At 39.5% G+C, this 22684-nt stretch overlaps 1 protein-coding gene across 9 annotated transcripts in view; it reads right to left on the bottom strand.

Moving 5' to 3' along the window:
• LOC123980590 (phospholipid-transporting ATPase ABCA1-like) overlaps positions 1-22684 on the bottom strand; it is a 202869-nt gene that overhangs the window by 75398 nt on the left and 104787 nt on the right. For all 9 annotated transcript variants that reach the window (XM_046065044.1, XM_046065046.1, XM_046065045.1 and 6 more), the window contains 8 exons: positions 19606-19820; positions 18344-18422; positions 15816-16018; positions 14430-14478; positions 13086-13187; positions 12903-12935; positions 12170-12309; positions 8951-9078 (listed from right to left, as the gene is read on the bottom strand). In XM_046065044.1, the coding sequence (XP_045921000.1) occupies positions 8951-9078; positions 12170-12309; positions 12903-12935; positions 13086-13187; positions 14430-14478; positions 15816-16018; positions 18344-18422; positions 19606-19820 (949 nt within the window). The remainder of the gene's footprint in view (positions 1-8950; positions 9079-12169; positions 12310-12902; positions 12936-13085; positions 13188-14429; positions 14479-15815; positions 16019-18343; positions 18423-19605; positions 19821-22684) is intronic.

Below are 22684 nucleotides of genomic sequence, written 5' to 3'. Positions count from 1 at the left end.
TTCCTCCAGCTGAACTCAGACAAAACAGAAATCCTGGTCATCAGGTCCCAGCAGATGGCAAAACAAATACTGCCATCTGCTGGTTCCCTAGTAAATCACATTAAGCCTGTGGCAAAGAACCTTGGTGTTTGGTTTGATAGTAATTTAAATTTCGAGCAGCACACCACAAAGCTTGTTCAATCATGTTTTTATCAACTTATATAGCAAAAATTCGATCTATGTTAACTTTTAAGGACACGGAGACCATTTTACACGCCTTCATCTCATAATGCCTGGATTATTGCAACAGCCTTTTCACTTGTTTAACCCAAAAATCTACGGATTGACTCCAGACTGTCCAGAACTCAGCTGCCAGGCTTTTAACCAGAACAAAGAAATATGACCACATTGCCCCTGTGTTAGCTTCATTACACTGGCTCCCAGTATGTTTTAGAATTTACTTTAAAATTTTATTGTTCACTTTTAAAGCTCTTCATGGCCTCTCGCCTTGTTATATTTCTGAACTTTTAGTTCCATACACACCAGCACGTACCTTGAGATCCTCGGGCAGAGGTCTGTTGTCTGTTCCAGAGTCTCGACTGAAAACTAAAGGGGACAGAGCGTTTGCTGTCAGGGCCCCGAGGCTCTGGAACAGGCTATACAGGCTATACTGCCCGAGGAAATCAGGTCGGCTGAGTCAGTGAACTCTTTTAAGTCCCTTCTTAAAACATACTTTTATAGGAGAGCCTTTCCCGATCTTATTTGACTTTATTTTATCCCTTTTATTTTATTCTATTTTATTTATTTTATATTTATCTTAAACGTGTATTTTGGTCTTTTCAGTGTTTTCTTGCTTTTATCTTGTATTGTTTTTTTGTATTATTGTCTTTTGGGTATTATTGTCTTTACACTTGTTAAAGCACTTTGTAACTTGTTTTTGAAAAGTGCTCTACAAATAAAGATTATTATTATCATTATTATTATTATTACATGATGTTCTGGTCGACAACAGGTCTTCTATTAAGCGATCTTTCACCACCTCGACAATGAGTTTCCTTGATGTAATTATGTTGTGTTTTTGTGCTAAACTGCAAAATGTTCAAAATCCATACAGATTGTTCATAAAGTGAAGAAACATAAATAAAAGTTGTTTTCCTGCGCAAAATGTGTCACTTTACTTAAAGCAAACAATTACGTGTTATAAGGTCTTTTATATATATATATATATATATACATACTTAGTTCATATGGTATTATGGCCATCTGTAATATATTATACAGGGATGGACATTTTAACACTTTACTTAAAGCAAACAAAGACGTGCTATATAACATTAAACATTACTATAAGCTAATATTCCATTTTATATCACTAATTGTAAATTGTGACTAAAGTGTATTCATAACGAGGCAGAGTCGATGGTTATGTGTTATGGAACATGGTCGGAGATTCTTGCCGCACATTGATATAAACTGGTATTACTATTAGTTAAAAAACATTAAATCAAAAGGTCATAATACGTTATGAACTTTGCTATAGCGCCTAGTGCATGTTTGTCAGTGATTATAACAATTGTTATAATGTGTTGTGGGTGAATTTATGATTCTCACTAATCCATCCTTAGGAGGATCTGGACTTCATCAATGACCAATACAGGGAACAAAAGATACCAACTTTGCAATTCAGAGTCAAATGTAAATTAATTGATCCACCATGTTAAATTAGTGTTATCTGAAGAATGGGAAGATTTTGTTGTGAACTCAACCAGATGCACTTCAAAGAAGGTCAGATGGTGTCAAAAGAGGGAGGGAAGTTTCCCTCCCCGAGAGTTGACCTTTTCACATGTAAAAACCAGCGACATCGCCTGGTGTTTGGTAAGGACCGGCAGAGACTCAATCAGACAATGCATCGCTTAAGGATTATGTATTCAAAGAGCCTTAGTGAACCTTTCTAGCCGTAAAGGTGTCACTAAAAGACAGTCAACAGGACAGGAAAAGGGGCAATCTGACCCCTTCCTCCCTCCCACAGGTCACCTCCGGCCTCAACCTGACTCTTTTCTCTCCACAGAACGGCTGAGCCATAAATCACCATTTCATTCTCTGATAGCCGATGCGATAAGCCAGGAATGCAAAGAAAAGAGACCATAACAACCCCTGTTTCTCGAACCAAGCAAGGTTCCATCCATTATAACTGTGTTTGTTCTGTTTAAATAATAACCTTGCTAAGTGAGCAGCGGCGTTTGCCTCTGAGTTTAGTAAGTAATGACCCTGTTGTTATCCTTTAGTGATGTTTCCCTGTTACTCCCTAGTAATCACTGTCTGTTCAGTATTAACTAATGCTTTAGTTAAATGTTTCATATACAATTTCATACTAAAATATCCATGGATACGCTCGTGTGTATCACCAGCCTCTCAGTTAAAGTGGAATGTCTACTGTTTTCTCGTGTGACCCGAGCGCCACCAAGGGGACAGGAAAGTATAACACGCAAGTGTTTAAAACTCGGCTTACACTGACAATGATCGCTAAGTAGGCCTACCTATAACCATGTAATTGCATAAACGAAATTTTGCTGCCACGCTTACATCTACAGTAAATGGTCTCTTGAGTTAAAACCAGTAACCAGCAAGTATACTGACGACATGTAATTAAGCGTTGTTACGTTTTATATAACCATTATAACCTTTTTCCATAGTGTTTAGCCTTGTTTTAACTGTCTTTATCCGAATGTTTAGAACTGAGTATTTTTCCAAATGTCAATATTGTGGAGAGAGAGAGATTAAAAGGGAAATACGTGCAATGTATATTTCTTTATCCCAAAAAGTTAACACCTTTGGGGGACTTCCCTCGAGACCCTCTCCCAAATTGACGTCACCACTACCTAATGAAGTCAAATAAAAGGCCTTGCTTTTTGTTTTTCTCTTCTCTTCTAAAAAAAAAGCTCTTCTTCTAAAACTCTCTTGAAACTAAACATATACGCTCTCTTAACTTCCATGTTTTTTCGTTTTGGAATTAAATTTCCTTCAGCCGTGCTGAGAAAGCTACCAACCTGAATCCCAATTTTCTTAGCGGGAGATTTGATTTTTTATTTTTGTTTGGAGCTGCCTGTTTAATCTCAGCAACATTAAATAGCCTATATTCCCGAGGCCTCGCGAACCTACGGCGAATGTGTGAGTTTATTTGATTTTGTTGTTGCAACCTCTGATGATCGTTTTGAACAACTTTGGACCAGAAACTCAGAAGCCTTCATTTATGGCCTTGAATGAATGAAACCACGGCTCTGACGACAGAACCCGGAGTGGCTTCCGCTATATTGACACCAAACAAACTGAGATCAGAGTAAAAGCCTTGGCTGACGGCCTGTTGCTGCAAGCGCTTCCCACAAAGGACTCCGGAACAAATCCACCGGTTTCATACTCAACTCGAAAACGCCACTGGGGTCGGGCCAGAACCAACTCAACGAGCCAACCGGCAGTCGAGCCTTGCTACGGGACCTGCGGCAACGGTAGGGCAAAACAAACCACACTCTGTGACTCGTTGGTGTTCTCTAGTTGGCTCCATCCACCGTTAATAAACCCCTAGATTAGTCAAACTAAATCTGCAACCTAATTTCGGTCATTCGTTCCCTCATACTCGTAGAATTCTCTCCCTCTACAATATAAACTGAAATTTAATCGAGCCTTACATAGGCTACTCTGTTCATTACCTCCTGGTTGTCATATTGCTGTCCCTGTAATATTACCACATTTACCCACTATTGTACTCTTTTGTTAGTTAATAAATTCACCTTGAGCACAGTGATGTTGTGTGTGTGTTATTAAGAATCTAGAGTCCCTATACATAGAACTCATCCTCAGATTTGAGATTGACTGATTGACTAGAGTTTACGATTTCAGAATAACTGAACCAGTAACAACTAATGAATTACCAGAAATTCGTGTAATTCTCAGGCCATACTCAAGGACCTAAAGCCTTGGGCGGACAAGCAAATCTTTAAGGTGGTGCTCCTAATTTCGAGGCATAAATTAATAATCCCGAAAATATTAATTTTCATAACTGTATTAAAATTTTACGTAGCCTAGATCTGCTACAATTTACTTCCACATGCTGATTTTGATTCAGGGACCGAACCATCCAGAAGTAGGTACACATGTCCACTAATACAGAAAAAAGAGTGGTGTGATTTGTGCCTGGTCTGGGCTGCTACTTCACCCCTCTTGTTACCGTTCTCGGGAGAGAAGAGGAAGACAAAGACATTCCTGTGATCCCAAGAATATGGGCAATGTATTAATACTGACGTGAATTGATTTTATTTGCCTTTCTCATTTCCTGTTATAAGTATATGTACGCATAGGGAGAAGTGTATCTGTCATAATGATCAAAGATGTAATCTTTGATCTAGATTAACAGTCTACTACTTCAGATACTTATTGCAAAGTGGATAATTCTATTATTCACACAATATGTGTTTAGTGTCTTTCAGAAACTGATGAGGCCAAGTTTTCAAACATGAGAGGTTCAAACTGCATCAAACAAAATACCTTTCTTGTGATATCGGGGTTTATGCTAGATTCTTATTACTGAAGATAATTTAGTATAAGCTTTAGATCACAAAGGCTCTCCATTCAATACTCATGATTTGGAAACGTAAATATTTCACTCATCTAAATAACCTCTCAGTAGCTGAACAGTGCATAAAAGTGATCTCACCGGCCAATGCTAAAGTTATCCACTTATCGGATCACTCTGGTCCTCAATGATATATCAATTATTCATTGCTGGATTCCTAACATGGCCGCATTTATCTATTCATCTGTTTGTCTAGTAGTTATTAGTTGTGTGTGTAATAAATGTTTCTCGTATAAAGTCATTGCTCTTCGTTTTATGTGATTTACTTTCAGTCAATTTACGTACACATTCCCTTTTACCTCACAAAGCTAATTTGTGCACTACCTCTTGACTGATCAAGAGACAGGACTTAGTTTAAAACTGAGCTACATTTTAACTGTATGTTAGTGGTGGAGAATATTAATTAAATTGCTGCTGCTTTAATATGTATTCACTACATATTGGCATAGAAGGCAGGCAGACCTAGGTTATTTGCTACACTGTGCAGCCTTGATAATATCACATTGCAGGGAAGACTGACAACGAACAAAAAGAGCTGAGTTGACATTGTGGTGAAGCAGAGCAAGCTGAGTCTGACTTTTAACCTCTATTGTTGGTTTGACTGGTGTCACATTGAACAGCAAAGATATTCTGATATTTGAGATTTGTAACAAAAACCTCTGAATTCCGTCACTATGTTTAGAATACGATGAAATGTCTGAAACCTATTAGGATTTTTACACGTTTTCTTTCCTGTCTCCCGTCACAATTGATTAAGATTTTATAAATTGTCTAATCTTTCTTCCGCACTGGCAAAGCACAGGAGTTTAGATGGTCATTAATCTTAAACATATCTTGACATCCAAGAAGGCATGAAAGGAAATGTAAAACACCAGGGAATAGGATGCGGCGCATGTCAAGTAAATATACAACAGCAATGCTGCACTCAGACTGGGGTTACCTTAATAAAAAGCGAGAGAGCAATTATTGAGTTCACTAACTCTTTTCATTCGCCCAAGACTCAAAACACGAATTCCCAAAACAACATTGACTGTACGGTGACGTGCACTTTTCCTCTACAGAGTCCAGCTCTGTCCTGGTGTGCATTCTTGTGAATGCAGAGACCGATATGATTCTATTCAAGGGTCTGTGTACAGTATAGGCTCTTCACGGCATTTCATTATCATCTGAGTGTCCTGTACATATCGAAGCCCTGTGTCTCAGTTAAACAATCTTCCAATTCCATTCTCATTACTAACCACACACATTCTGCCCTTTATCTTAAGGGTACCGGGGGAGTTAAAACACAGTGTTTCATAAAGACCATCGTGATGGCTTTCTGCCAGCAGTGGCCGCAGCCCAGCCAACCATTTGGATTAATACAGTGTTCATTGTCTCATTTAGAGGCGTCTCCATGAAGGTCATACAGTCATTTCCTTGGCCACCAGTGAGTGCAATTGAAGTGGTTCAATTGTAAAAATGGATTATGTGCAGCCATCTGTTTTGCAATTAACAATGGCTGGGTTACCACGTTATTCAAGATAATAAAACTATTGAACAGTTCTGAAATGAAGACTTGTGCATATACACAGAAACAGTGGAACTAATGAATAGCTCACCTAGTCATAATGAAACATCATCAGAGTAAGAACTGAGAAAATATTAGAAGAAAATCAAATGAAGGCTACATTATATTATAGGAATAACCCTTGTGGAGAATATGAAACCAAAGAGTGTCCTTGATCTATTATTTGGAGTGTAAATATTACTTGCCACATTGTAACATTTCATTGCAATTTCTAAAAAGCAATTTAAACCAAAAGCCAAAAATACAGTGGATAACTAATTCACATTTTACAGTTATACATTATACACCAGTGAGCAGGGTTCAAAGCCCCTTGAACTTCAAGATCAACCACTATCTTCAATCACTCTAAATCTAAAATGGATCATTGGAATATATGATGTATACAGTACTGCAATGCTCCTCTGAATGAACTTTTAAGACGAAAAGGCACACTCGTTTTAATCCCACAGTCATCATGAAGCAGGATGTTTGTGCAAAGTCACTCAGGAGAAAAGACAACATTTAATGAGTGGTCAGAGAAATTAAGAGCACTGTTTTTAAAATGTATAGCACAAGAATTGTTCCCAGGCATTCCAGAGAAAATTTAATGTGCAGTTCAAGTTTTGCCACTTTGCCAGAGACCATGTGACAAAGCCCATGAATGAATCTTCAAGCCCAGATCTTGAGCCAGTTTCTTCCCCTCACTTGTCACATGCTGCATTGTGTTGACATAAAGAAGAGAATATATACTGGTCTGTTATTCTAATAAGAAAAGCACCATCAAGTGTTCAGAGTCAGGACAAGCTGCAAAGGAGATATATTACCACAGTATCATGAAAGAGCCTTGTCAGTCTCATGACAACACATGGCAAGGTTGTGCCAATACACTGAAAGTATCTTTTATGGATAGCTATGTGTCTTCTAGGGTGTTGCCAGATAATCTAGGTACGTTGTGTGTAACTGGTTTCTGAGTTTTTGATAGTGTGTGGCTGTTGCCCTACTAGATGGTTGCTGCTAAGCACTAATGACTACTCCATGTACACCTGGAAGTGGTGACAGAGGAATTTATAAAAGAGGTAGAAGTAGTAAGAGAAAATGGATTATGTTTTGATGTTTCAGCACCATGGAGAGAGACATGCTATTTTGAACACGGAGAGGTGCAGACAGACTGAATGTGTGCGTATGTTTCAGTACTGAAGGGAATATTGCATTTAAAGGTTTCAGTTGCATTGTCGGCATGAATGCTGAGTTAAAGCCTGGAAGGAAAGCACAGCATTATACTTTTGGACTACTTTAAAAAGCATGTCCTGTTTCAGGAACAAAATGTACCGAAAATCTTCTTTAATGCAATAAAGTCCCAAGTGTAGTGAACTGTTTTAAGATTCTAGCTTCAGCATCAAGACCAGTCCCCCCTCCCTTTATTAAAATGTTTGTGAAGGGACACAATTAAAGTTCATAGCACCGGTTTCCTCAATGAGTTGATATGAGTTAATATGTATATATGAGGCCAAAACTATTAGTTGTCGATGTTGTCGGCTGGTACTGTGTGGATATAATCAAATACATGAAAGTGTTATGACTATAAAAGCATTATGACTGGGCAATTCTACTTTAAAACTAAGCAAAGCATTACCACCATGATGAAGGCAGACAATGGTAAGATATAAGTTTTTGGTCTGAGTTTCTGAAACAGAATATTATTATTATTATTATGTTAGATCAAATCAAACTAAAGTGTATAAATACGTCAACAAACAAAAAGAGTAGCGTCTCACTCTGACCAACAACTAAGATTGTATCTTAAATAAACCAGTTTCAGGTTACAGTTATTTGTGTCTTGATATCTTCAAAGTGAATTTCTACAAAGTGCTGCCAGGGTGAAATACCTGCAGGGTAGATAAGCAGCGACAGCTTCATGTCACAAGAACAGATTATGAATACACCGCCAAGATTAGTTTGATGGTTTGGATAGATGCTGTAACCAGTGATGCATATTAGATTTTAATTGGCATTTTTATTAGAATTCAACTGGCATTTTTACAGCACTTTTGATAGGATAGAGCATGTTGCAGCAATTTTGAGTGTACTGGTGTGAATGGAGAGATTTTACCAGTAGTGTCATAAAAGTAAACGTGCACATGAAAATAGTGATATATGTCTCATCTTTAGTGGGTTTTTATTAACTGTTATCCTTAAAAAGCTGAGATTCTTTAAAAAAAAAAACATTTACAGTGGTGCCCATCTGTGTGTTGTTATTATGATATGTGTCTACATCCTCTGCAATAAGTCTAGTTTGTTCTCAGCCAAGCCACCAAGGCCATGCCTTGTCACTAAGTATGTCTGTTATTCTCAATGACAGAATAGCAAGCTGCTGCCAAGGAAGGGACAGTGTCCAGATTGATGACCTCAGCAATGCAGAAATTTCCTGGCAATCAGACAGCAGTGAGCAGTACTGTGACATGTTTGGCTTTCTGTCTTGGAAGTGTCTTATAGCCTGTTGTTCATTTACTCAGCCTGGTTTGCTATTGTTGCTTGTGCTACCATAACTACCCGCTTCATCTCCTAATTATTCACACACACAGACACTTTGCCTCTGATAACAGCAAATATCATTTGCTAGAGGATTCTTCCCTGGAAGAAACGTGTCGCTTCTGGGTAATAGCAATATAGAGCGAACTGTTTTCATAAAATTTGACAGATTGCTGTCAACAATCATCTAAATTAACGTCTGTGCTGAACTGGGTTAAAATGCCGTAATAACTGACAAATGTTTCTAGCCAATATCATAATGTGGTTACCTGTAAAAGGTGGTTTGAGGCAGACCGTACATCCAGGGTTGCAGCTCCAGACTCGGATACTCAGTGAACGGTGGGACGATGAGTGAGAAGATGAGAGACATGCACACAAAAACAGCAGGCAGGACCACCTAGGAGGACGGTGACAAATGTAAAGTCAAAATACCGAATAAAAGTGTCCCTGTCCCTACTGAGACATTGTACATCTGAAAACTCACAAGCAGAGCGGCATGTATGTCGTTTCGATTATATAAACAGTTAATTTTATGACCAATGTAATGTTACAACATACAGTGACACAATTATGAGTAATAAGATTATAGCTGGAGCCCTATACACGCAGGGGGGGGGGGGGGGGGGGGGGGGGGGGGGGGGGCGGCATTATCATGCAGTCTGCATGGCTGATACAAACGCATATTAATGTGTGTAAGCGTGACAGCACAAGATTCAATGCGAGATCAATTTCATCATTCCCCTCCCGGATCCCCCTCACCATCATTACGTGCTACAAAATGACTGATGCAATCAACAATAACGTGGGGCCGCTGCAATAACGTGTGCACATTAATATGCTCCCCGCCAACTTGTTTGGGCTCTTCTGCACGCTTTATAAGTTTGATTAAACACTTCCAACGCTGCCACTGTCATCTGGCCACGCAGATATAATTAGTTTTCTCGATATTTTCTTGTCTTTTGTGTTATTTTGTTTAAAAAAAACAGACAATACACCCCCCACCCAAACCCCATCCAATCCTCTTTTCTCCATCATGTAATTCTCTTTTCATTTCATTGTTAGAGCTGACAAAAAGGTCAGTGGGAAAAACGCAAGCTATCTTTAATGTTTAATCACTTGTAGGTTGGGGCGCACTCAGCAGCAGGGGGAGGTCTGCGTACACTTGATTAATTGTAGGGCATGCAATTTGCCAGGTCAATTCAAGATGCTACAATTAAAAATCCTAAATTTACTGCAAGGAGCTATGGCCATGGAAATGTGCTCTGAAGACAGATAATGAGCAGCAATGAGACTGAAAAGCTTAATGGCAGACCGCAAAAGAAAGAACTATTCTTTTTCTGTTGCTCTCTCCTCTCTCTCTCTCTCCCTCGACCGTAATTGCAGGTGACAGCTGGTACTTCGTCCATCGAGAGAGATCTGGAAAAAAAAAACGGCGAGCCATTATGCTCTCAAAGCCAAAGCACTCCCATGAACAATGCATGAGTTTATCGCATTCTCAAGTTTGGCGGGGATTTTAAGAGGAGGACAGGATTATATGCAAAGTGGGTATAAACACCAAAACACGATTAAGATGAGTCCTATTTCCTGCAAAGTCAAATGCCTCATTAGATTGAGTTTGTCTCCTCAACAAACATTTATGTTTATCCAATTTCATTTGTGAATAATAGCTTTACTGCTGCACCGGTGGATAATAGCATCACCTTGCTTATTATTTCCTATGGACAAAATCACATCCACAGCAGTGAACAGAAACAATACAGAAACTTAAATACAGCAAATGAATACATCATGAACCTTGCTGTGGTGATTCTTAGATTAAAAAAAGCAAAAGAAATATTCGCAACTGCAATATGTACACCGACTGCTGCTTAATGGCAAGCTTGCTGCAGCTTGAAAGGGTTGTCGTTGTAGTCAGTTGAGTTTGAGCTCCAAACAGCAGAAACTCATCCACTGCAACATAACCAATAACCGCTTCTCCCGGATTCTGACATTGCCAAGACTCGCCTGTCCCCAACTTTCATTCCCATAAATCACTCCTTTTGTGTTACATGCCATAATCCTTTTTATACTCCCCCTAACCGCTTGTATTCGAGGAGATTACCTCACCCCACAATCATATCTGCTGACAATGGGAGCTGTTGACGTGAGGTGGGGGGGTGGGGGGGGGGGGGGGCCTTTAGCCAAATGAATAAAGAGGGAGAGGTGCACCTTGCAGACAATGTGCACCCTTGTACGTACGCACGCATACACTTATCCTTCTATCCTGCTCTACGTCCGCACTAAAGAGGGACGTCCAAGACTGACAGTGACTAATGGGGACTGGTACTGCAGCAAATTACAAGAGGAACCTGTACACCTCACAAAGGTGAAACATCGTTCTCTCTCTCTATCTCTCTCTCCCTTTCACACACACAGGACAGCACACTGGAGCAGATGATGAGCAGCACTTCAGTCATTTTTCAGTTGTGATTATTTCAGCATCATGGCAGCTGTCATAACTGATATGATATTTACATACACACTGTGAATCTCGATGGGTTGTGGTATGCGTGTGTTAACCCACTTTAAGTCAGAACACACTTTTTTAGAACTTCGAAATTGCTACTTACCGAAATTGGTTTTGACTTTTTTAAATTACATCTGTTTATTGGTTTTGACTTTTGAAATTATGTTTATGAGGAGCAAAATAATATAGACGTACACTTAATAGGCTAACAACAATCTGTCAACGCTGTAATTGTTATGCGATCACATTTAATACATAGTTAATGAAAACACATGATTAGCACACAGCAGAATGAAGGAAAAACAAATCATGGGTGTCACTTTGCCTTTCTGGTGCCAATCACAGCGATCAGGTGAGACTGATGGTGCTCTAATTGAAGCCAACAAAACACCTTTCGGCGACTCACTCTACACACAAATGTATTAACAGTTTCCTGGCCACACTAGGCATGACTGTGTGTCCAAGTGTAAAGGTGAGAGACCTGATATATCGGCCCTATTGGGGCTGAAACAGGTATGGACACGTTTCTGCTCACATAAAGTGATTTATCAGAAACTGAAGAGTAAAATCTCCTCCACCACAGCAATAAACACTCATGTTTATGCCAACTTCAGCCTCTGCAGTCCCTCGAGTGTTCTTTGGTGTAACACATGGCTCCCTTGGGAGGTAAAGATGATTATTGTCCGTGCAGTTTACTGACATCATGTTACATCATTCTGGGTGCTGCTCATCACATTTTTCAAACTCTTTCCTTTCATATATCCTGCCTTCTGTGTCGATTTCTATTCCCACAACTTAAATTCAAAAACAACTATTGACTCCATCAAGATGGATGACTTCTCTCTTACTCTATCATATGTCATATGTCATTAACTGATTTTGAAAGCCAACATGTATTTCATACAATCATACCTCGATCCTCCTATGCAGCCCTCCTTGTATAACCCTTAAATACATCAGTTTGACAGACTGAGGCCATTACCTGGGCAATGAGTCCCTTGCGGCTCCTTCGGGCGTTGTGGAAGCGCTTGATAAAGAGTGCCAGGAACTGCCTCCTGATCAGCTTCCATCCGGTGATGACTGTGGATCCCTTCCCACTGACACTGGCGTTCTTTGTTAAGTCTGGAGTGGACATTAACCCACCGTGTTATTTATCATATATGCATATGTAAAAGACCTGCTGAGCACAGCTAATGGGCTAATCAAATATAACTTAAGTGTTAAACCTGCCAGCTGCACTTGCTCAGTCAGTGTAGTATATTGTGTATCATGTTTTGGAAATGGTATTTGGTATTTATTTCAGGAGGGAAAAGGGCTTTGCAGACACTTTGGTTTTATGTCTGACACTCACCAAGAATATAGTTAGAAAAAAAAAAAGCTCTATCTTTTCACTGTAGTCATTAAGATAATAAAGCATGTCCTGATTGAAAACCATTTCCACAAGGAAAGAAATTTTATGCAAGTGAATTTGTTTCATATGGGTAAAATTGAAAAGGTGAAGAGACAGGTTAGATAATGTTGTATGGATTGGAAGGAAATTCAGTTTGAAAATGGCTTATTCTGAAGACAAAGCTTTTGTTTATGCCCTCTTTTCAAAACGGCCACTGAGGTGAAACAGTCAAATTGAAGCCAAACTAAATTAAGTTAATAACTGAAGAATAAAAAATGTGTGTAGAAAGGCTAAAGCTAAGATTGGGACAAAATACAGTACCTACCTTCCACTTTACGTGTGAATTTTTCCTTTAATTCTGCATGAGAAACAGAAAGAAACAATCCGGAATAATAGTACATTTATTACCCATAAATATTAGTAATCTCTCTACTTTCTGGATTGTTAAGTAAAATCAGAAATGTTAAACTGAACTGCCTTGTATAACTATATAAATTTGTAGACTTGCCATTCATTCCAGAGACTGTTTTAATGTGGACGCTGGCAATGCTGTTTCGCTTGGATTCGCGGGAGCTTCTTTTGCAGTCTCTCACCAACAGCTCCTTTGTTGCTGTGGGAATACAAATAAGATATGTTGTTTGGGCCTGACCCAATTTAGGGTTATAAATAACAATAAGAATAGCTACTTGCCCTGCTAGACGCCATAATATTCCCTGTAAAAGCACAAAGCCAGGTGTTCCAGGAAGGTAAGGAAATCAGATTTTGAGATTAAAGTTGTTTGGCGATAGATACAAACAAAAACGATGCAAATAAGGGAGGAAGATTTATCCAACCAATGACCACACAAGTGACGCATATTGGCTTGTATGCAAGTCATACACGTGTTGTTTAGTTTCAACATGTGATAGTTCTTCTTCGTTAATGCAGTTAGTCTATGTTCAGAATGTGTTCTGATTTCAGTTTGTTTTTTAGGATATTAAATCCTTTTTTTTTTTTCCAGTGTCTTTGTTTCTTTCTGTTCTGTCTGGCTGATATTCCTGCAGTGTGGGCACAAATGAAATGTCCTCTTAAGAGTTAAGTTAGTTGTCTTAAATATGAAAGCTGTGGCTCAGGAGATAGAGTGGTCGTCCACTAATCAGAAGGTTGGTGGTTGGATCCCCAGTCTCCGTGTCAAAGTGTGCTTGGGCAAGATATTGAACTCCAAAATGCTCAGTGGATGAATATTTAGCATTAGGTCCTTTCTGAAGAGCAATTGGCGCCTTGCATGGCAGCCACTGCCATCAGTGTGTGAATGAGGTGAATGCGACATGGACTGTAAAGCACTTTGAGTGGTCGGAAGACTAGTAAGGTGCTCTATAAGTACAATCCATTTACCGTTTCATTGTCATACTTCTTTTACAGCTGACAAATGGCGCTGCCTAGCATTCAACCTAAAAGTACGATTAAGCAACACCATTACAAAGCAGAAGTGCCTTGTAAGGCAGCCAGATTCTGGCCCCAAAGTAAGTCCAAATGTATAAGTAAAGCAGAGAATTGAGAGGTCCATTGTTTTGTTTCTGCAACACGATAAGGGGATCAATAGCATAATTGTTGTTTCCATCAAGATGTCAAAGATGGCTTGAAGTGGAATTAGTGTGCAGATATGCTAACTTGATGCATCTGAGACTGTTGTGTACAATTGACATAAACGTATTTTTTCATCACAAGTAAAATGTTTTACATAAATACATATTACCAAACATTTACCAGTGTGTGTGGTTCGGATTAGGCTACATGAGTGTTTTCCCAAGAGATGGAATACATTATTCTGTTTATCCCCATATGTGCGTTAACATTCATATTGTCACCTTACCTGGTATTTCTGCATCCACTCCTGTATCCTCTGCCACTTTTAGAAATATCTGTAAAATGAACAAATCATATTTGACTGTAGTATCTTGTAAAATCTACACCATGTTTCCCGTCACACTATACTCTAAGCATGTACACAGTACAGTAGGACGGGTGCATCCACTGCAGTAAACTAACGATACTGCAGTGGATGTATTATCGTTGTTCTGTTACTGCTTAGAATCAGGGTTGTGTATTCACAGTGACCCTAACCTTTACTTGAGCACCTGCCAACTACCCTACTTGACTTCATTTATTAATTCAGGCCATATGTCAAAATAAATAAATCTCCGTATTTTTGAAATATTTCCAAGTGGCCTTCACTTATTTCATTCTGATCTGCGTGTTAAGCCCTGTTTCAACATCTGCCCTCTAAAACGTCTCTGCACACTTCTGGGAAAGCCTACAAAGTCCTAATTTGTACTGAATGTGATTTTATGTGGTAAATTATATCAGCCAGAAACACATAACCTAGAACTCCTGACACCATAAAACACTCAAAAATATTTTTTTTAAAAAGCTATTCATAACATAAACCAGAATAAACGTTATTATATGAGTAACTTCCATGAAACATCCCATCTATCGGTCCGTGTTTATTAGTGCCGTATGTGGAAAATCAATGCGTACTTCAAGTGAAAAGTAGTTAGACTTCAAAAGAAAACATGGACGGATGAAATAACCTGGTTGTGTCTGAATGTTTGGAATTCAAAAGGAATTATTTACATTGCCTGCAGGCCATGAGTGTCTGATACATGTCAGAGTTACAGGGAGAGCATTAACAGTCACTCAGCTTTATGATCCGAGACTCGTCTGGATGCCAAACAAACTGTGTGAGTCATTTGTTTGGGAGAAATAAGACCATGTACTGTATGTGTAAAGAAAACAATGACAGCACTACGGCAACTACTACTAGACTGGGCCAATACTTACAGAGAAAAGGATTGGATTATGAGGATAGCAGTTTTACATTTAAATTAAAATATTCTGGTGAAAGTCCTGTAACCTTGCATACATTTGAAATAGGCATCTAACTATCAAAGTGAAAACCAACTTGAAATTTCTGGATGCTGATGCTAAATAATCCAGAGGAAATAATCCAGAACTCATAGTTATTGGTTATGAAATGTAAAGTTGCTTGTCATAGTGCTACAATTTTTGTTATTTGCGTTTCCTGCATTATGAGACAGATTACTTACAGACAAAAAGTATTAGAGGAAGGAGGAGAAAAGAAGATGTCTTATGTCTAATACTTTTATGTTATTGTGTATATGTAGGCAGTCTCTCTATACAGTACGTGTGCAAGTTTATATCTCTAGCTAGGTTGTCAATTCTGCGCTTAGTGTACCTCCTCCAGCGTGGTGTCAGAGATGCCGTAGCTCGTCAGGCCGAGGTCAGCCATTGCCAGGTCGAGCTCTTGGAAGAGCAGGGCAAAGGTCCCATCTCTGGCTCCACCGTAAGGCAGTATGTAGGTGATCTCCTGGCCGATGCTCTCCAAGAAGACTGCCTCAGGGACGTGGCGCCTCACAAGATGACCCACAGCTGTCAAGTCTGCCGGACAAACAGCCACCAAATTACTCACAAGACAACCTCCAAAGGATGGTAAAACTGCACACACACACAAACAGACGTTTGTATTTTGTCCATACTTCTACCCCTCGTTTAATGTTTCCTTCATACTTTCAGATGAAGTTGTTTCTTGGAGGGATATAAGAGAGAATTCATGAGCAGCCACCGCTCCTGGCTGCAGAACCTTCAAAATGTCTACACCCAAATGTTGATACAATATCAGAGAAACTTTACTAAAACTCCTTTTCAAGTGAAACACTGAAAAACTGCTATGTAATGCACTGAGATCGCCACATACCTGATGCTGTGACCTTTAAACATACTGAAACAGATCAGTGGACATAATTCTCCTGCCTCATCCATTCTGAAGCTGGGGTCTTAGTGGGAATCAATCAGGACAGTGTTGCAGAACGCACCGCATCCATTATTGATCCAGAACCTCTCATACATAATTACTGCAGCTTAACAACCAACGGCTTGGTGCTTTATGAAGAAGTAAATGGATCTGCTTCACACATCAGACTGAATTATTTGTGAAAGTGTGTGTGTTTCTGTCTGTTTGCTGGTGTGTGTGTGTGTGTGTGTGTGCGTGTTAATAAAGAGAAATGTGCTGTCACTTGTGGAAATATGGTTACTTTTACGGCATCTTATATTTAACCGTCGTGTGTAAAATCATTTTGAAGGCATGAGCAGGTGTGGGTTTCCATGCATACTAAACTGGAGCCTACCTGAGATTTTTCTTCTGATCACGTCTTGCATGGATACCTTTGTTTACGTGATCAAGGCTAGGAATGATCAAAACAAATCAAATCAGCAGCATCACACGTTTTAGTTGGGAAATATGTGTTCCATTTTCTGCTGTCCCTCTACACGTCTTTCTTCGATTACAATTCCATCCAGAAAAACTGTAGTAAAGGTCAATTCAGTAAAGATTTGATCATTTGCCCAACACATTCTGTAATTTCAGTGAGCAATTGGTTAATGAGTTGTATGAGGATTAAATAAATAAATGAGGGGACGTCAAATGGTAAATATTGATCTACGCTTTCCAGGACGGATTTGAGCTGACATTAAACACAAGTAATCAGTAATATTGAGCGTGAAATTATTTCATTTTAATCCATCAATTTGTTTATTTCAGGGTATTCTACAAGACTGGTGAGAATCTCAGAGGAGTTGGATTATTCTTTTTTCATCAGCTGTGTTAAACAGTCAAAATCCACATTACTCTACAACACTGGAGAAAGGAAATAGGCTATGATTTGAACATGGAAAATACAGCTAAAGCCGAAAAAAAAACCCATGTATGAAGCGTTTGGCCATTTGGACGTAGCATAAAAAAAAATTGGTGAACACAGCCTTGACATATCAAACTGTTGCTTATTTACACATCCAGGAGTCATGGAGAAACAGCAGCATTCATTTTTTTTTGAGTGGTGGCGATTCAGGCCACATAAATGTAAGTCCAAAATTCCCTCACTGTTAGCCACCTCTTTCACATTGTTACATTTTTGCGATGATCAATTTGATGGACCAATCCTGCTGCTACGTCTTATGGAACTGGATGCTTGGGCTCAAAGCTTCTAGGGAAGACCACCGATCTCTGGAAGAGTGGACGACAGCCACTAGAGACTGGACATGGATCGGCTGCCACTCAGTAGTGCTGAACAGAAAGCTCAACTAACCAGATGATGTACTGCGTCAACTCCCTCTATCAAAGACATACTACCAGAGGGGAGCTTTTCATCAAGATCATCATTAATTGGCAGGGAATTTGTCATCATTTCTGAAATATCATGTTCAAAGTATACTTCACCATAGTTTTATGTTAAAATGTCCATCATTTTTCATATCCTCTACTCAAATTCTTTCTCTATCACTAAAACACCTACTTTCCCATTTGTGCCAACCATTTAACTAGGACATTAAAGTGCACTCTAGCAGTAGATTCACATTTCAACAGCATCTGAAGGCCAGCAGCTACCTTTACTACTCCTATTGTATCTATTGGTTTGGTACTGAAAAGGTGAAAAAAAATTCTGTGAGCTAATGGATCTTTGTTGTTTTGAAGAAGGCTGACATGGTGCCGAGCTACAGCACCTGTACAGTGTTAAGGTAACTTACAGTTTTTACAGGATGTTTGATATGGCGCTGACAGAATTTTGAGTTTTGGATGAAATATTCACACAAATATTGACACAATTTGTGGTTTAAATGTATGTTGTACCGAATATAACATAGGTTTACAGGTTAGCTTAGGGGCAAATCCTAAAATATGACTGGCAGTAACAGAGATAAAGTTGCTACCTGAGGGTTCAGAGTTGCTCCAGCTTTGGCTGCCGATGCCATCATCCAGGCTGCTTCTCCTCGAAGGACAATCTTTTCCCTGTTAATCAGAATTGGATTAGAAAGGCCTTATCATGCCTTACCACTTAGAATGATGAATAGTGCCTTGACATCTCCTGCTGTCATACCTAATGGATGCTATGCACAAGTTTCTTCTGTAATTGCTCTAAATAAAACTGTGCGCATGAGACAATAGGTAATGCGGCCACTCACTGTAATGTAATGCGAAGTCATTGTCCTTTCAGTTTAAGACCATACCCACAAATGAAGATTACACTTTAATTTTAGCAAAGGTTTAATAAACCTCGCTGCATTTTTAAAGAACTTTATGACATCTATCAAATAGGAGTTTAATCACACTAAATGAGATCAGGAGAATCAGTCATGTTGTCTGTGTAATTGCAAAAACTTCCACTGAATTGCAAAGTCGTCGTTTGAGAACGGGGAGGTACAATTCTACCTTGCCTAGAAAGGTGTTTGCATGTTTATTTATTTATTTTAAACAAATGACTCTGCTCACCTCAAAGAGCCTCCAGACAAATGGTAATTGCTTCAGCCCTGCAGGCATCAGTGCATCTTGTTCATTTGCTCCTATTGATTAAAACTAAGTGTGCGAGGCACCATTGGCGAGCAAAAGCGAGAATCACCCCTCTCCCCGGTGACAATTAGTATCATCCAGCACGTAGGCGTTTGCCAGTTCTCATGCTGGGAGAGACTAAACACAGATCATTATAGGGGGAGGGCGGTGAGAGAGAAAGAAAGCACTCAGTAATGCCAGAGGGAGCCATGTTCAGTAACAGACTAGATATTTTTGTGTCAAAGGGACAGTTCTTTTATTGATACATGAAGTCAAAAAGAATGATCCCCTTCCAATTACAGCAGTTTAACCTAAATTTGTTTTAATAAAGATAAAAATGAAGGGTAATTGTGTGGTCAGGCAAGGGTCCTAATCACCAAATTTGTGTTCATCTGAAGATAATGAGATCACACAGCCAATGTTGTCTCCATCAAAAGCCCTGGTGAAAAATATCCTGGAGGATGCCATCATGATGGTTTTTGATAAATAACTTTGAGGAATACTAATATGTTTTATTACAAACAACTTTTTGTTTGTTTCGTAAAATAAATCAAACTTCACAGTGGTTGAATGTTAAATTAAAACTTAAATATTTGGCTCAAAAGCTAATCAGTAACCAGATCCTACATTTGCTTTCTGTTTGTACCTGCTTGGCCTGACCGTGTAAGATGCCGTCACTCTGGGCTGTCATGTTTTCAGTCCCGTCTCGGACCAGAGTGAGGTAGTAGCCGCTACCAAAACATTTCTTCAGGAAGAGTGAGGAGCCACAGCAACGCATCTTGCCGTGGGAGATGATGGCAATGCGGTCACCTAAGATGTCTGCCTCATCCATGTGGTGTGTAGACAAAATGATGGTGCGACCTGAAGACAGACAGAAATAGAGACTCAATCGATGTCACCTGAATAGCCGCATTAAGGGTGAGTGCTTAGTGTCTGAAGTTGTGTGTAAAAAAAAAAGTGTCTGAGTCACAGACGCTGTGTCTGAAGTAAAGAATAAATACACTGGGTTGCACATATCAAAAAACTTAAGGCATATAGTGGAAATAAAAAAATTAATTCTGAAGAATTTTTCTCTTTGGACCTTGTTTGTTTTTGAGAGCTGCCGTTATGAAAAAGAAGCCTCAGAAGAAAAGATGCCACTGATCAAAAGTGTTCAAATCAAGCCAATATCACAATCTGTCTCTGCATGGTAGTCACTTAGCTCCCTATTTACAATTCCACTGTGATTTTTTACCCGCATGGCAACAAAGCAAACTCCAGAGGAATGCGTGGGCGTGAATCTGGGACAAAATTAAAATGATGATAAAGGCCACCCGAAGCCTACTTTCCAGCTTTTCTATGAGACCACATTTTATTTCAGCTCTCCCTTTTCCTTTTGTGCTGGGAGTCCTTTGATTTGAGAGGCATCAAACTGAGCACAATTGCAATGACAACTACAGCATGCATTGCAAGGGTATTCACAGGTGTTCTAATCCTTTCATATCATGCTGTATCAGATAACACATATTAATTATCACGTACCCCAGAAATCAGAAAAAAGGACTAGATCTGTAATGAAGTAACAGCAGGGTCATGTCTCTGCAGTCGGCATGAAAGCAGTATCACAGAATACTGGGTAACTTTTGATCCAGTCATGTTTTAAAGAAGAAAAAAAAACATTTAACCCAATAACTTTATTATTAAGTGACAAAGCAGAAACGTGCTTAGAAGTCAGTTACTTTAAAAAGGCTGGGCTAGCTCAAGATGATTACATTTACAAAACTCAATAAATGGTAATTATAGCTGGAGACTGGTGGCAACAACTTTGGTCCAGATTAAAATATCACAACTATTACATGGATTGCTGTGATATTCTGACATTCACTGCGGCCAGAGAAAGAATCCAGCTGACTGTGGTGCTCCCGTGACTAGCGCCACCACGAGGATGATGTTGGTTTTTAGTCACATGTCTCAACATTTATTTGATAGGTTGCCTTGAGATTTAGCACAGATATCCACATTGCCCAGAGGATGAATCCTAAAGACTTTACTGATCCCCTTACCTTTACTTGTAATGCACCCATGAGTATATTGTAATCATTTCAATTTGTCCAATATTTTGGGCACAAAAGACATTCAGCCTCAGCTGCACTTTGTGGTTAGTGCTACTGTCTGTACTTAGCAAATGTTAGCATGCTAACAAAACTAAATAAGATGGTGAACAACAGGTGCCGATGTCAGGTGTCCATGCTTGCTTTTATCATTCCTCCTGTTCGTACTGGCCATTAAAATATCCCATCTTAAAGTGACAGGGGATAAATAAAAACATAAATTGTGCAAAAATATCTATAAGTTTATGAGGCTTTGACATCGCCCTGTTAAGCATTGTCATGTGAGCATGTTAGCATGCTGACATTAGCATTTAGCTCAAAGCACAGCTGTGCCTAAGTACAGCCGCACAGCGCCGATAGCATGGCTGTAGACTCTTAATCTTGTTAAGACATAATTCTGAAGTTTCAGATCACATCAACTCCCTACGGAGATGACAGGTGTGCAATATCAATCATATTAATCTCTAAACAACTAGATGCTCTCTCAGTAAGCAGCTGACTGGGTGGAGTTTTCTTCATTGAATTGGCTGGGGTTTATTGCAAAAGGTCAGTCAATGCTGAGCATGGCGGCTTTTTTTTGTTGCACTGAGCTAGTTAAATTTGTATCCTCACAGGTCACATTAACCCAGGGACAAGGACACACTCAGAGGTCATTAACTGCAGCCCAATGTCCATTTTGCTTGGCCAACTATTTCCCCTCGGTCTCCCCTCCTCCCATCTCCCACCTCTCCCTCGTTTTTTTGTGCCCTGCCACCAGCTGAGCTGCTAAATCCATCCCTTCTTAGTTTAGTATTGCTGCCTCATGTTATACCAAGCAAGTCTGGATCCCTCTATATACAAACTCTTACAAAAATGGCCAAGATGAATGAATGCCCACAACCCAGTCAATTTAACATATGGGGAGAAAAAGCTATGCTTATGAAGGGGGTGGGTTGAGGAGATTGCGTGAGGTTTAGTTTGTCTGAGCCAGCTCATTTTGAATGGGATGCTCAAACTCAGATGATTTTCCTGGGGATTTGTTGTGGTTTACAAGGGAAAAAAATAAATCAAATCGCGCTGTATCATCCGTGAGTTGGGAGCAAAATAAATGTGTTTGGACTGCAGATGGCCCACAAAGGCATTCTGATTTATAGTGTGTTGTGGTGCATTACAGCACAAAGTGATATATCAAATGGAGTTGGGCGTGTTCAGGTAAATTGGTAGTACTTGCACTACGTACAGCAAAGCGAGGCTGGAAATCTGTTTTTTGTTATTTAGCTTCCTTCTCTCTAAATCAAGTTGATAGAAATGGATTTCACTGTGGATGAGTGAAGTTGGACAGATTTCATGTACATATGCAGTAAGATGAGTTATTGGACAAAATTGCAGTTTGTGGCAATGAATTCATCCATTGGCTGTGCCCGCTTATCCTTTTAAGGGTGTCAGGGGGGCTGGAGCCAATCCCAGCTGACAACCATTCATGCTCACATTCACACCAACGGGCAATTTAGGGTCACCAGTGAACCTAACCTGCATGCCTTTGGACTGCAGAAGGAAACCAGAGCACCCGAGAAAGCTCACAGGGAGAACATGCACAAACTCCACAGGTGGCTGGCAGGTTAGAAAGCAGAACCTTCCTGCTGTGAGGCGTCAGTG

Source organism: Micropterus dolomieu, linkage group LG12 (assembly GCF_021292245.1).
Source record: "Micropterus dolomieu isolate WLL.071019.BEF.003 ecotype Adirondacks linkage group LG12, ASM2129224v1, whole genome shotgun sequence".
NCBI classification, from domain to species: Eukaryota; Metazoa; Chordata; class Actinopteri; order Centrarchiformes; family Centrarchidae; genus Micropterus; species Micropterus dolomieu.
The sequence above is the reverse complement of the archived record's forward strand: the minus strand, read 5'-3'. Positions and strand labels throughout refer to the sequence as shown.